The 14,072-nt window shown below is 49.7% G+C and overlaps 1 protein-coding gene across 1 annotated transcript in view; it reads left to right on the top strand.

Annotated features, from left to right (window-relative positions):
- PDLIM1 (PDZ and LIM domain 1) overlaps positions 1–13,864 on the top strand; it is a 48,700-nt gene extending 34,836 nt beyond the window's left edge. The window contains exons 5-7 of the mRNA XM_042960462.1: positions 5,409–5,560; positions 12,818–12,935; positions 13,349–13,864. Of these exons, the coding sequence (XP_042816396.1) occupies positions 5,409–5,560; positions 12,818–12,935; positions 13,349–13,535 (457 nt within the window). The 3' untranslated portion in view covers positions 13,536–13,864. The remainder of the gene's footprint in view (positions 1–5,408; positions 5,561–12,817; positions 12,936–13,348) is intronic.
- The last annotated feature ends 208 nt before the right edge of the window (positions 13,865–14,072 follow it).

The raw sequence follows: 14,072 nt of genomic DNA, 5'->3' as shown, positions 1-14,072 counted from the left end.
CCCAGCTGGAAGCAGAGTCAGTCACATCAGTGAAGCTCAAAGATTGAGGGAAGGTCAAAAAGGAAGTAGAAAGACGCATCAGCTGGTCACCTGCACTGGCTGCCGTGCAGGGAAGGGAAGCCAGCCACCGGCCCTGTCCACTGCTGCCGGTCCCTGCCTTTGTCTCTCCCCCTCCCGCCCACTGGGGACTGTGGGAGCCTCCCATCCCCCAGGCAGGTGATGGGCCACCTTGAGGAGTGGTCTTGACCAAGGTAGGGGTAGAAGTCCAGTTTCCCCACTTTGCCTGTCTTGACACTGAGGTTACTCAGGCCTATTCCTTACTGCTGGACAGGAGTGAGACGTCTGGCTACCCACGTGCCCTCTGCTGCGACCACTGGAGTAAGTGGTGGCCTTGTTACTACTGGTTGGTTCTCAGAGTCCTCACTTTCTCCTAGGCTTTTCTCATTCCAGGTGCATAGGATGAAAAAAGGCTCCCTACTGGCCCTTCTTTGATACCACCCCAGTGGATACTTGGGGTGCCTCATTACAGCCTGGCGAGTGTGTAAATCTAGACCTCCCACTGGCCTGGGGGGCACCTGGCCAGCTCAGTCCATAGAGCTTGTGACTCTTGATCTCAGGGTTATGAGTTCAAGTCCCACGTTGGGCATAGAGTTTACTTAAAAGAAGAGAGATGGGGGTGCCTGGGTGGCTCAGTCGATTAAGCGTCTGACTTCAGCTCAGGTCGTGATCTCACGGTCCGTGAGTTCGAGCCCTGTGTCAGGCTCTGTGCTAACAGCTCAGGGCCTGGAGCCTGCTTTGGATTCTGTGTCTCCCTCTCTCTCCGACCCTTCCCCGTTCATGCACTGTCTCTCTCTCAAAAAATAAATAAACATTAAAAAAAAAAAAAAAGAGAGAGATGATGGAGCAGCTAAAGATTTCGATGTGATCTCAGTGGCCTTTGAAGGCCACTCAGGCCACCCTTTGGAGATGGACCATTAAGAAATGAATGGGACACTTGGGTGGCTCAGTTGGTTAAGCATCTGACTTCGGCTCAGGTCGTGATCTCCCGTTTCTTGGGTTTGAGCCCTGCATCGGGTGCTGACAGCTCAGAGCCTAGAGCCTGCTTGGGATTCTGTGTCTCCCTCTCTCCCTGCCCCTCCCCTGCTCACACCCTGTCTCTCTCAAAGATAAACAAACATTAAAAAAATCTAAGAAATGACTAACATAGGGGCACCTGGGTGGTTCAGTCGGTTGAGCATCCAGTTTCAGCTCAAGTCACGATCTCACAGTTTGTGGGTTCGAGCCCCACATTGACTCTCTGCTGGATGCTTCTTATAATTCAAGTAATCCCCCTTTTTGTCCCAAACTTTGTCTCACACACAGGCAGTTTTAGGGAGGAACCAAAGTTGACTTACTATGTGAGAAACTGGGCCATTAAGGTTTTATCAGCGTGGGAACTTTTTTCTTGTGGCCTCCTTACTTTAGTTGGGATTTATATACAGATTATCAACTTGCTGCACCGGGGCTGGTTCAAGTTCTAAAAAGATTAAAGAGCCCCTTATGTCCCCACTCTGGTCACCTCATTATTTCTGTCAAACGGACTTTCATCCCGCGGCCGCTGTGCTGATCCCTTCCCCAGAGACAGGGATCTGCTGTTCTCTGTCCTCCTTGGCCTTCTGACCTTCACCCCCACTACTCTTGACTGGAGCAGGCCTAGGGGGTCACACAGGGGCAGCAGGCTTGGCCTCCAGAATCTTCCTCTGCTAGACAAACTTATAGGGAGTTTCTTCTCGTCCCAAGGACCACTGGCATCCTTGAACACCTGGCTATCACAGGGAGAGGGGTCCCGGGGTTGGGATCTGAAAGAGTGAGAAAAACTATGAAACGTTTAGATAACATGATAACAAAACGTCAAACATTTGATAGCAAGAGTAACTACTGTGACTAGGGGAGAAACCAGGACTAGGAAACCAAGTGTGTAACATAGGGTTAGTGCAACAGCGTTGAGTTTGTTTTTTAAAGGAGTAGAGTTTGATTAAAAGCTTGTATTTTGTTATTAAAATGGGAAAACTGGGCTCAGAAGAACGTGGTTAATTTTCAATGTTCCCCCCCGCCCCCAGCCGACCCCACAACTACTTGTTCCCTGGTGACTCAGTTTCGTCTGTTACCTTTTTGTAACTGATTGCTGTAGAATTCTTCCTTCCATTTGTTACTACATACGAAAAATGAGAATATGCTTTTTTGGGCTCCATTTCTTATGTATGTTTTTGTCCTAGAATCAATTTTTTTTTTAACTGAGGATATTATTTTTGTTTTGTTTTTTTAAAGAAGATACTGATTTTTTAAAATTCCTGTGTAGTTAAATATGGTGTTATATTAATTTCAGGTATACAATATAGTGATTCAACAAATCTGTACATGACTTAGTGATCATGATAAGTGTCCTTTTAATCCCCTTCACCTGTTTCACCCAGTGCCCACCCCCCCACCCCCCACCAGGAACCATTAGTTTTTTCTCTGTAGTTAAGAGGTTTTGGTTTGTCTCTTTCCTTCTTTGTTCGTTTGTTTTGTGGATGATATTATTTTTTACTTATATGTCTCAGTGCTTGAAATGAGGTAATGGATCGTGTTTTATAAATTGCCAAGTGGTAGAACAATCTAATCATTGCTTGAGAATAAACAGTAAATTGTTTTCCTTTTTTTTAATCACGGAAATAGTTTACAAGACTGTTTCTTGGAAGAGTAAGTGATGACCTTGTGGTTTGAGCTTTGTCATTTTTAACGTTCCCTTGGTGGCTTCCAGACATAACGACATACCCCAAAGAAGGGGAAGAATTCTCCCAAGAACATTCCATGGTCTGATCTCGATTTTAAAATAGTTCTAAGTGTAATAGGAAAAAACATTAAACATTCATCAAAAATAATGTAATATATTTATACAGGGCAAGCTCAGAACTCAAGACTCACAGAGAATCAGGCATACAACTCAGAGGTGGCCAGAGGAAGACAATGGCCCTTGGTTAAGACCACTTCTCACCATAAGTTAACTAAGTTGGGTTTAAATTTAAAAACAAAAAAAACAAAAAAAAAACCCCAACTTCATGAAACTATTTAAAAAAAAAGACCACTCCTCAAGGTGGCCCATCACCTGCCTGGGGGATGGGAGGCTCCCACAGTCCCCAGTGGGCGGGAGGGGGAGAGACAAAGGCAGGGACCGGCAGCAGTGGACAGGGCCGGTGGCTGGCTTCCCTTCCCTGCACGGCAGCCAGTGCAGGTGACCAGCTGATGCGTCTTTCTACTTCCGTTTTGACCTTCCCTCAATCTTTGAGCTTCACTGATGTGACTGACTCTGCTTCCAGCTGGGGACCTGAGCACCCCGAGTGCCGCCTGCCCCCCACCGGGAGGCTGACTGGGAAAGGGAGAGAAAGAGGAGAGGGAGAGGTAACCTGGGGAGGATTACCCCTATAATTACCCAGATGCCTGTTTTCTTTTTAAGAGGGAACGTGAACGAATTACACAGTGGGTGGGAGGGTGGGTGGGCAATGAGGGAGTAAATGTCATTGGCACAACTCACTTGCACTTAGAGAAGTGGCTTCAGCCCTAAAGACAAAGTGGTTAGATTTGCTGAGAAAGACTGCTGAGAGCCGCTGCTGAGAGGTGGCCTGGTGGGCTGGGTAGCACAGAGCTCTGTCACCCACAGGTTACAACCTGCTTGCGCACAGACCCATAGACCTATCCATCTGCATCGGTAAACTGTCCGTCCTTCTGACGTTTGCTCTTTGGCCCCGTTGGGCGCACTGTCCCTCTTCCCTAGAGGATGGCAGCTTCTGGAAAAGCAACTGAGCCTGAGAAACAAGGTTGATCTGGGCCCAGGAGGCTGGGCTGCCATTTCCCTGGCACACCCCTGGGAGGTCCTGCCACCCTGTAGGGTACCCTGTGACCCCGTAGGAGCAGAGAGGGTGCAGCAAATTGATCCCTTTGGCAATTGCCCTTCACTTCCCTCACACCGGCTGAGCCCTGGCCCTGTGCCATGCACTGATCAGGGTCAAGAACATACTGGTGAACAAGACCGACCAAGGCCCTGTCCTCATGGGGCTCACTGTCTAGGGGAAGAGGGACAATAAGGAAACAGATGCATGTAGGATTCATAGGACGAGGGTGAGAAATAAAGTGGGGTAAGATGCCGTAGAGTGAAGACAGTGACCGCGGGGGTGGGCGGGTTTTCAGTTGGGGACCGGGAGCCCTCTCTGAGGAGGGACATCTGAGCAGAGACAGGAGGGAAACATGGCAGCCATGTGGCGATCTGGAGGGAGAGCACTCCAGGCACCGGGAGCAGTAAGTGCAGAGGGTCTAAGGCTGCCGTGTCCTGGAAACAGCGTGGAGGCTGGTGTGACTAGAGCCGAGCGAGCAAGGGGTGGCAGGCCGTGTGCTTGCAGAGGCGAGCAGATCACATCCTCCAGGGCCTTTCAACTTTACGTAATGAATGTTTATGCCAAAGAAGATGAATTTGATTAAACTTGTATTTTGTTGTTAGAACTGTAAATATTTGGTTCTAAGTCAGATGAGACGCTTGGAGCCACATCACAACACCGTGCAGTTCTTGTGTTTAATACATCACGTGGCCTCTGTTTGGAAATAAGACTGTCCCAGGCAGAGGATGGCAGTGCAGGGGCCAGTGATGAGGGTGGTCCATGGTGCCGGTCGGTGGCGGTGGCTTGGACACGCGGCGGAGGTGGGGGGTGCTGAGGAGGGGGGTCGGGACAGACTTTGCAGGTAGAGCTGACTAGGGTCTCCCTCCCTGTTACCCCTTCTGACACCAGGCAGCAGAGACTTCTCACTGGACAGGCCTTGGGGGGAAGCAGCCCCAGCTCGACCTGTCCTGTCCTGGGGAGCCATCCTATCCTGTCCTGGGGAGGCGTCCTGTCCCGGGGAGCCATCCTGTCCCAGGGAGCCATCCTTTCCTGCCCTGGGGAACCGAGCTCAGGCCTCAGCCCCTCCCTCACATTGGAACAGCACTTTATTGAGAAGAATTTATGAGGCCTGTACTGAGGGGACCCAGCTGAGCTTTCAATGGTCAGGTTGTGGTTGACATTTTTTCTTCTCTAAATTTTCTTTAGATATATGTTGTTTATGTAATTAAGAAAGAAGCAGAGCTTTCCCATTCCATGGGATTAGGCCAAATAGTAATTGAATTACTGAAACTCTTTGAGAAGATAGCCTCTTACTGCCTTGAAGCAGTACCAGCTCTGAATATACACACCTCATACTACTGGTGGGAAGTCTGTGGCTGAGTTAAGAGAGGGCTTTGTCCAATGGGATCCTTTCTATCTACTCTTTGATTCAGGGGTGTCTTCACTTGGAAAGGGGTGCCTCGTGATTTTTTTCTAACTTCTGACATGTCCTAATAAATTTCCAAACATTCTTTACAGCTTAGACCATTCTCAGCCTCCAAGCGGACTCGTCATCGACAAAGAATCTGAAGTTTACAAGATGCTCCAAGAGAAACAGGAGTTAAATGAGCCCCCCAAGCAGTCCACCTCATTCCTGGTTTTGCAGGAAATCCTGGAGTCTGAGGAGAAAGGTAATCAACCCTGAGTGCATGCGTGTGGTCAGAGGCTCTTGGGCAAGGCCTGGGTGAGGGTCCATTGTGGCTGAAACAAAGGGACTACAGTCTTGAGTTGGTGAAAGGGGCACGGTGTGCTTTGGAAAGCATGGCTTTTAAAATGCCGAGGGGCTCCTGGGTGGCTCATTCGGTTGAGCGTCCAACTCTTGGTTCCAGCTCAGGTCATGATCTCACAGTTCATCGGTTCGAGCCCCACCTTGGGCTCTGTGCTGACAGTGCAGAGCCTGCTTGGGATTTCTCTTTCCCCCCACCCTGCCCCTCCCCACCTTGCTCTCGCTCTCTCAAAAAATAAATAAACATTAAAAAATTAATTAAAAAAATGCTAAAAGCTCTGAGAGAGGGGTCCCTGGGTGGCTTAGTTGGTTGAGTGTCCGATTTTGTCTTGGGTCATGATCTCGCGGTTTGCGAGTTCAAGCCCCGTGTCAGGCTCTGTGCTGACAGCTCGGAGCCTGGAGCCTGCTTCGGATTCTGTGTCTCCCTCTCTCTCTGCCCCTCCCCCACTCACAGTCTGTCTCTCTGTCTCTCAAAAATAAATAAACGTTAATAAATAAATAAATAAATAGATAGATAGATAGATAGATAAATAAATAAAAGCTCTGAGAGAGAGCGAGAGAGAATGCATGAGCTCCCAAGCACACCTGGCCAGGTGTTCTCTGTCACATGAGCTTTAGGAGGCTGACGTCAGGGTGAGCTTGACTGTTGTGGGAACCTGTTCTTCTTTCCCTTGGCCATTTGTTGGGCTTGAGCCCATGCTGCTGCGGTGGCTGACACATGTGACTGGGTGAAGGCCGCGAGCCGTGACAAGCAGAATGAAAAGGAAGCAGCAACACGGAGCTGGGTGCTGGGCTTTCACTCTGGGGCGGTGCATTTGTTCTTGCTTTAGGGTAGGTGGACTCCCGAGAGCCAGAGAGCCCCGGTTTGGCCCCATCCTCCCCGAGTGACCTTAGACAAGTCTCCGAACCTTTCCAGGCCTGTTTTCTCATCTGTCAGTCGGGGACAGAAGCCCTCTCGTCTAAGGCCGGTGTGAGGATCCAATGTCATAAACCGCACAGACACCTGCTACATGACCGGCATGCAGTGGGTGCTTCGTGCCCATGATTCTGTTTGCAAACCTCATCAGCAGGTGCCAGGCCAGCCTTAGCTTGTCCAGGGAGCGAGCTCTGATGCCTGAGGACCCAGGGCCACCCGTGTGGCTCTGCAGGCCTTGGAAGACAGCCTTTGCATTGCAGACGTCATAGACTGTATATACAGACAGCTTTCAGGCAAGGACTAAAGCTATCTTTAACAATTACAGCCTATTATGAGAAGGCTTGGACAGATGGTGTCGCTGGCAAACGGGTGCTTTTTCTTCTTTCTCACGAAGGTGACCTGGGAGCCGCAGCCCCTGCCCCGCCCACCTCCCTGGTGGTTATTCACAAGCACTTTCTGATTCTCCTGTCAGCCTAGCCATGAATGACTTTTCTGGAGGCTTGGGTTTTGCACCCCTTCCTGATCTCTGTGCTGCCCAGCCCCCCACACTCTGTCTCCCCTGCTTTCCCTGAGGCTCAGATGTCGCTGGAGCCCTGCTTTCCGTTGGTCTCTCTTCTTCTCCCCCCACCCCCACCCCATGTGTCCACCTGTGAAGAGAGAGTTGGTGATGCTGACGGTGAAACTGGCTTTACCGGCCCGAGGGAATGACTTGCCTGTTCAGAGCTGAGCACCCTCTGTAAGAGTAACTTCCCTCCCCCAGAACCCCCAGCCCCAAATGCAGGTGTGGCTTCTTGGGAGTCCTGCCTGAGCTGAAAGTTCCCTACTGAACAAACCCAAACCCAGGCTTCCTCCCCATTTGGGTGGGTTCTTTCCCGAAATTGGTAATTTACAAGCACAGGAAGTTAGGGGGGAAAGTTCTCCTATTATGCTAAAAGGATATTGTTTTACCAGCAGTTTCCCCCTTTGCTTGTTGTACCTGTGCATTTTGGAAGGAATGAGTCATATTCTGTATTAAGTTCCAGTATTAGGGCCAACTGACAAGTGACTTGGGGACCAACCCTAGAGAATGACAGTTTTGTCAAAACATGAGAAACCACAATTTATTCTACTCTCTGAGTAAGTGGGTGCAAACCCCTTCAGTTAAGAGAGGAAAAGTTAGTCCATTCCAGCCCAGACAAAGACCTAGATAGACACTGCAGAACTCATCTAGTCAAACGCCCTCATGTCCCAGAGAAGGACCTAAAGCCCAGCCTCACTCCTGGTGTGTCAGCTCCATTGCTCATCATGATCTGGACTCCTTCCATGCAGTGGCTTCCATTCTCAAGGTTACCTCATGGCCCTAGTTGGCAGCTGGTGCTCCAGCCAGCACACCCACATCCAGGCACCATGGAGGAAGAAGGGCTAAGTGGAGGCTCCTCCTTTCCGACAAGCCAGCTTTTTCTTTTCCAGAAGTCCCACACTAGTATTCCATTTCATTTGACCAGAATTTAGTGACATGACCACATCTCGTAGCAGGAGAATCAGAATTATAGTTCTTTCCTTCCTGCGATGGTTATTCTTTTGCCTCAAAGAAAATAAAAATTCAGTCTCTCCCATATCTCTTAATTATGTACTTGAATTAAATTTTCACTGAACGAAACACCATCAGTTCTAATTCATACATCCACTGCATTCAGAAGGCTCTCGGGAGGGAGCTCAAATGCCATCTTTTATCTGAGATGAAATGGTCAGAGCTCAGGGAAGTGAGGGCTCCTCTCATTCGAGAAGGCTTGGGGTTCAGAAAGCAGTGCCGCCCTACCAGCACTGGCGTCCAGGCCCTGCCTGTGACCCGCCTTGAGACCACAGGCAGGTTGTCCATCTCTCCAAGCCCTGGTTTCTGCACATGTCCAGGGAGGCTGATAATGGCTACTTCACAGATGGTCTAAAGCGTTAAGGGAAATGGTGCATGTCAGGTGCCAGGCCCTCCATCGGCGAGGCCCTCGTGGGAGGCTTGGCTGCGGTAGGGTTTGGTGATAAGCCTCCAAAAGATTCGCTGTGGGTCTTCTCATTTTGGGTGAAATTCAGCCTCTGAAGTACGAGAAAGGGTCCTGGGTTTCTCAGACTTCATCTTGCCCTGGATCAGATTCCAAATTTGCAGGGAGAAGGAGGATTTCCTTTTTTTTTTTTTTAAACTGTGAACTGCAGCTGACACAAGATGTACTGTCTGAACCATATTTAAGTGTACCCGGTGCGATTAGCTGCATCCATCCTGTTGGGTTGCCATCAGCACCACCCATCCACAGGAGCCCCTCTTGTAAAACTGAAGCTTGGAACCCGTTCCGCGCTGCCTCCTCATCGCGCCCTCCCCCAGCCTTTGGACACCACCGTTGTACCTTCTGTTTGCATGAATCTGACTACTTCAGGCACTTCCTATGAGTGGAATCCTACAGTATTTGTCTCTTGTGACTGGCTTCTCTCACTTAGCATAACGTCCTCCGGGTTCACGTGTGTTGTAGCGGGTGTCAGCATTTCCTTCCTTTTTAAGGCTGAGCTTTCTACGGTATGTATGCAGCGAATCTTGTTTATCATCCATCTGTCCACTTAAGAGGACTTGAAATGAGAGGAGACTTGGAAGGAGGCATCAAGGACTGAGAAAGTACAGTGGGCACCAGAGGCTTCAAGATGAGAAAGCTGGAGATTTGCTCAGGAAGTGTCCAGGTGCTAGGTTAAGGACCATGAATTTGGTTCTTTGGAAATGTGGAGCCATGGAAGGTGGTTGAGCAGTGAAGTGGATAGAAAAAAAAGCTGTGCTTTTACTCAACCCATTTTCACTTTTTTTCCAGAAAGCTTGGACAATGCCAGTTTCACTGGAAGAAGAGAAATTTGGAAATTTTTATAGCTTACCAGAGTCCAAAGGGAGCTAATATTTTTACCGTAAGCTAGTTGAAAAAGACAAAGTGAAATTTCTTTGAGTTTGCAGTGCTGGCTGGATAAGTGAGAGAAGAAGATGGAGCCAGCAGATGGTGCTGCAGGGTTGAACAACCCTGAAGGCTGGCTTTGTCCAGCACACAGCTGCCTCTCCTCCCCCTGTGCTGTTTCTGCCCTTTGCCCCTCCCTCCCTCCTTTCCTCCCTCCCCCGAACTTCCTTCCTTTTTTTATTTTTTTAAGTTCTCTCTATACCCAACCTGGGGCTCGAACTCATGACCTTGACATCCAGAGTCCCATGTTCTACTGACCGAGTCAGCAGACGGAATGCATTATGTGAAAAACAGCCCCATCGTGTGAGACCATGACCTCACTGAACTGGTTCCCTGGGCACAGTTTCCCTTCCAAGCCATTGGGGTGCACAGAGACACCGCATGTCCTTCCTTCACAGGGTAGGCGGCAGCCCGGGTGGCTCTAGCAACAGGGGCCCGCAGATGAGGGAGAAGCCTCTTTGGGATGCTTAGAGGTATGAAGCTGGCCACCCAGGCCCTTCTGAGATCCCCAGAGGGAGCCAGGATTAGAGTGACAGGAGGGAGGCTTTGCCTTGGGTACAGAATTTAAGGGAGCATCACAAAAACTCAACAGCCAAGACAAAAATTATACTTTAATGCAATATTTTTTAAAATCACAATTAATGCAGAAAGTATAATAAAGTCAGGACTGTGGCCAAGGAAGGAGGAAGGTTTGGAAAGGCACAAGGGGACTTTGGACTTAGGATAAGCAAAGTGCCAAAGGCCGCTAATGGGGCAGCACCAAGCCTTCCCGAAGCCTATTTGTAGAGCTTATGGCTGAAAACAGCGGAAACCCTGGAGCCTCCTAACATCTGCCCCTTCTCATGTGTTGCCAGCTGGACATCTGTGTTGATCAGTTCCCGGCACTGATGGGGGAACCCCGAGAGACCATGCCATCAACACCCATGATGGGGCCTTTAAGACAGGCTGCTTTCAAATATTCCCTCTTGCTGTTCTCTGTAAGGTGACAAAATATCCCAGGCTAGCTGTCAGGCTGCATCAGCCAGCAGTGGGCTGCAGCAGCCAATGCATTTCTTGTTCCTGTTACAGGAGGGCTGCTGGCTGGGCCCGGCCTGGCTCCAGGAGTCCTCCCATCCCAGAGCCCAGCAGGGGGAGGTGTCACTCTCTGGAGCTTGCCGTTTTTAGGGCAGAGGCCGGAAGCTCCATGGGGACAGGACCAAACCACCCAAATGCACCTCATGCTTCTCCCAGAACAGGGCTCACATCTCACATTTCCCTTGGCCGGAGCAAGTCATGTGGCCAAACCCGAGGCCCATGGGATATACTCCACGGAGAGTGGGGTTTCTCGGTTTGGTGCTGTTGACATTTGGGGCCAGATAAATCCTTGTGGTGGGGCTGTTGTGTGCATTTTAGGACAGTTAGCAGCATCTCTGGCCTGGACCCATTGGATGCCAGAAGCACTGCCCTCCAGTTGTGATGAGCAAAACTGATCCCTAGAGGACAGAATCACCCCCCCCCCCCCCCCCCCCCCCCGCCCAGTAGAGATCTACTGACCTAGATGCATGGTAAGGGTAGGGAGGGTATAGATAATTGTAACAAAATAAACAGCCTACCATCCCAGCCAGTTATAAATGCCCCGTACTTGAATTCCTCTCAATTTTTGGTTCAGAAGCACCAGTCAATATGTGGGGACTCATTTTCTAAAAGGACGAGAGAAACAGGGCCCTCATTTGTCAGCTCAGGATTGCCCAGCCTGGCTACAGCTATAGGATGACTCTTACCTCCTCACCTTACATGAGAACCATTTTTTTTTCTTTTTTTTTTTTTTTTTCCTGCTCTTGTGTGGTTCTCAAAGTGTGGTTCCTGGACCAGTAGCATCAGCAGCAGCACCAGCGAGCTTGTTAGAAATGCAAATTCTTAGGCCCTACCCCAGGCCTACTGACTTAGAAACTCGGCATGGGACCCAGCGAGCTGCATTTTAGTGAGTTCTCCAGATCACTCTGATGCACAGTAAAATTTGAGAAGAGCTGCTTTAGTCTGAAGAAGTGGGTTTTAACCAGGGACATACAGAGTAGGATCTCCTGGGACCCCTGCACCTGGAGATGTTTGGTCAGCAGCTCTGGCTACGAGCCTGGTCTGTGAATTTTAGGGAGTCTCTTCTGGTGCCTGGGATGTTCACAGATGCCTGTTCAGAACCACAGGTGTAGAGATTTCTATGGCTTCTTGGGCCAAAACATGTCAGACTAGGGTGGGGACCAGCGAGCATTTGTCATGGCATTTCACTCACTTCTGCGTTTTTATTGAACCTCTGCTATTTGCCAAGCCCAAGGCTAGGCTCTGTGGAATCTTGCCAAGTAGGTAAAACAGGGTCATGGTCCACTAATTTGCAGTCCAGTCACAGAGATGTGTAAATAGCTGACAAATGACAATACTGCCAGCCGAATAGATGGCAATAATAGTAATATTAATAGCTTGCCATTGTTAATAGAAGCCACGATAGAGGGCTCTGAAGGCGTGATGAACTGGGCTGCAGTTAGGCACCCATCAACCGGGGGCTTCAATTATCCATCCAGGGCTGACTGCAGGGAGGTTGCTGTCTCTGTAGCAGGTGGTTTTTATCTGGCTGCTTATAGATAGATGCTCTACTGGAATGACTTTGTACCACTTGTGAGGTGGGTTTCTTTCTTTTTTTAGGTTTATTTGTTTTGAGAGAGAAAGCACGAGTAGGGAAGGGACAGAGAGAGAGGGAAAGAGAATCCCAAATGGGCTGCGCGCTGACAGCACAGAGCCTGACACAGGGCTCGAACCCACGAACTGTGAGCTCATGACCTGAACTGAGGCCAAGAGTCAGATGCTTAACCGATTGAGACACCCAGGTGCCCCCTTGTGATGTGGGTTTATTTTGGCATCTAAATACATTGTCTTTTGATTATCAGATAATGTTTTTATTTACTTATTCCAACTGTGTAAGTCATTTTTAAGTTCCCGTATCAGTATATGCATGCATTTAATCAAAATGAACTATCATTTGTTTCAGGGCTTTGTGCCATGTACTGTGGAAAGGCTTTGTATTTTTTAATTTTTTTGTACCACTGTGGAGGGAAAAATGATCTCCTGTTTTATAGAAAAGGAAATTGGGAGGCCAGAGAGATTAAGTAACTTGCCCAGGGTCACACAGCAGAGTCAGGTCTGTTTGATTGCAGTGCCCAGGAACTTGCTGGAACGTATGTATAAGTGACTCTGAAAGAACTAAATGAAACTTCTGCAGTCCCACCCTTCCTGGCCAACCCAAGTGTTTTCCTCATTGTAGGAGACCCCAACAAGCCCTCAGGTTTCAGAAGTGTTAAGGCTCCGGTCACCAAAGTGGCTGCATCTATTGGAAACGCCCAGAAGTTGCCCATGTGTGACAAATGCGGCACTGGCATCGTGTGAGTACCTGCCTTCCCCGGGCATGGGAGGCCCTGCAGATTGGGTAAAGCAAGAAAATGCGGCAGGTGCCGGACGTTGTGCATTTTGGGTGTGATGGGGTGAAAGTCCCGCCTGGAAAATGGAACAGAGAGGCCAAGGAGGCCTTGGTCCAGAGCCAGGTGTACAGGTTTCCCTTGGCCACGGACCCCTCACAGTGTGAACGTGTAAACCCAGGAAGGGCTGCTCTGTCGGAGCGGGAGGGTTTCAAGAGGAATGTCTGAGACCCCAGGAATGAGCAGCTGCTTTATGAGTGGAGGCCCGTTCTGAGGCCCTGACCCGCCCTCTGATGGGCCTCGGGGAAGGACGCCCCAGCCGCAGTGCCTCCTTCAGGTGCCTGTCACTAACGGAGCCCTGTCCTGCCTCCCTCCTGCAGCGGTGTGTTTGTGAAGCTGCGGGACCGTCACCGCCACCCTGAGTGCTACGTGTGCACTGACTGTGGCACCAACCTGAAACAGAAGGGCCACTTCTTTGTGGAGGATCAGATCTACTGTGAAAAGCACGCCCGGGAGCGGGTCACACCCCCTGAGGGCTACGACGTGGTCACCGTGTTCCCCAAGTGAACCGGCAGACCTGCACCTGTCGCAACTTGTCCTCTCGCTGCCCTGGCCCTCTCCTCCCCTCCGAGTTCTTGCCAACTTTGGTGTTATCCCTGCTCCTTAAACACCATGTCTGCCTGCCTCTGCTAACTGACTCGCTGGCCCTGTGACACCTGCTTGTACGATTAACAGGAGGTTGTTTCGTTCGGTGGCCCCCTTGCCAGCATCCCGGGGTCTTCTCTTCGCCTCGGTTCATCTCTGCCGCAAATGGACATCAGCCAAATTGGAACCAAACCAAATTTAATATGTGTGACGTTGATTTTGTTTTTACTCAATAAATTTATAGACACCGAGGCGGTGTGGCGTTCTCTATCATTTGACCATGTGCTCTGTTTCCTGTCTGAAGCCAGATGGGATTTCCGAGGCCTCTCTCCTCTTATTTTGGGCTTTCCCAAAATAAATCTCTGACATTTGCAGGCCTTTTGCCTCCAGGTGTGAGAAATTTGACCTCTGAATGAGCCATACTCTCACCTTTCTTGGAAGCTTGCTCCAAATTCTCTT

The sequence above is a fragment of the Panthera tigris genome, chromosome D2 (assembly GCF_018350195.1).
Source record: "Panthera tigris isolate Pti1 chromosome D2, P.tigris_Pti1_mat1.1, whole genome shotgun sequence".
Taxonomy (NCBI): Eukaryota; Metazoa; Chordata; class Mammalia; order Carnivora; family Felidae; genus Panthera; species Panthera tigris.
This window is presented reverse-complemented; position numbering and strand designations above follow the sequence as displayed.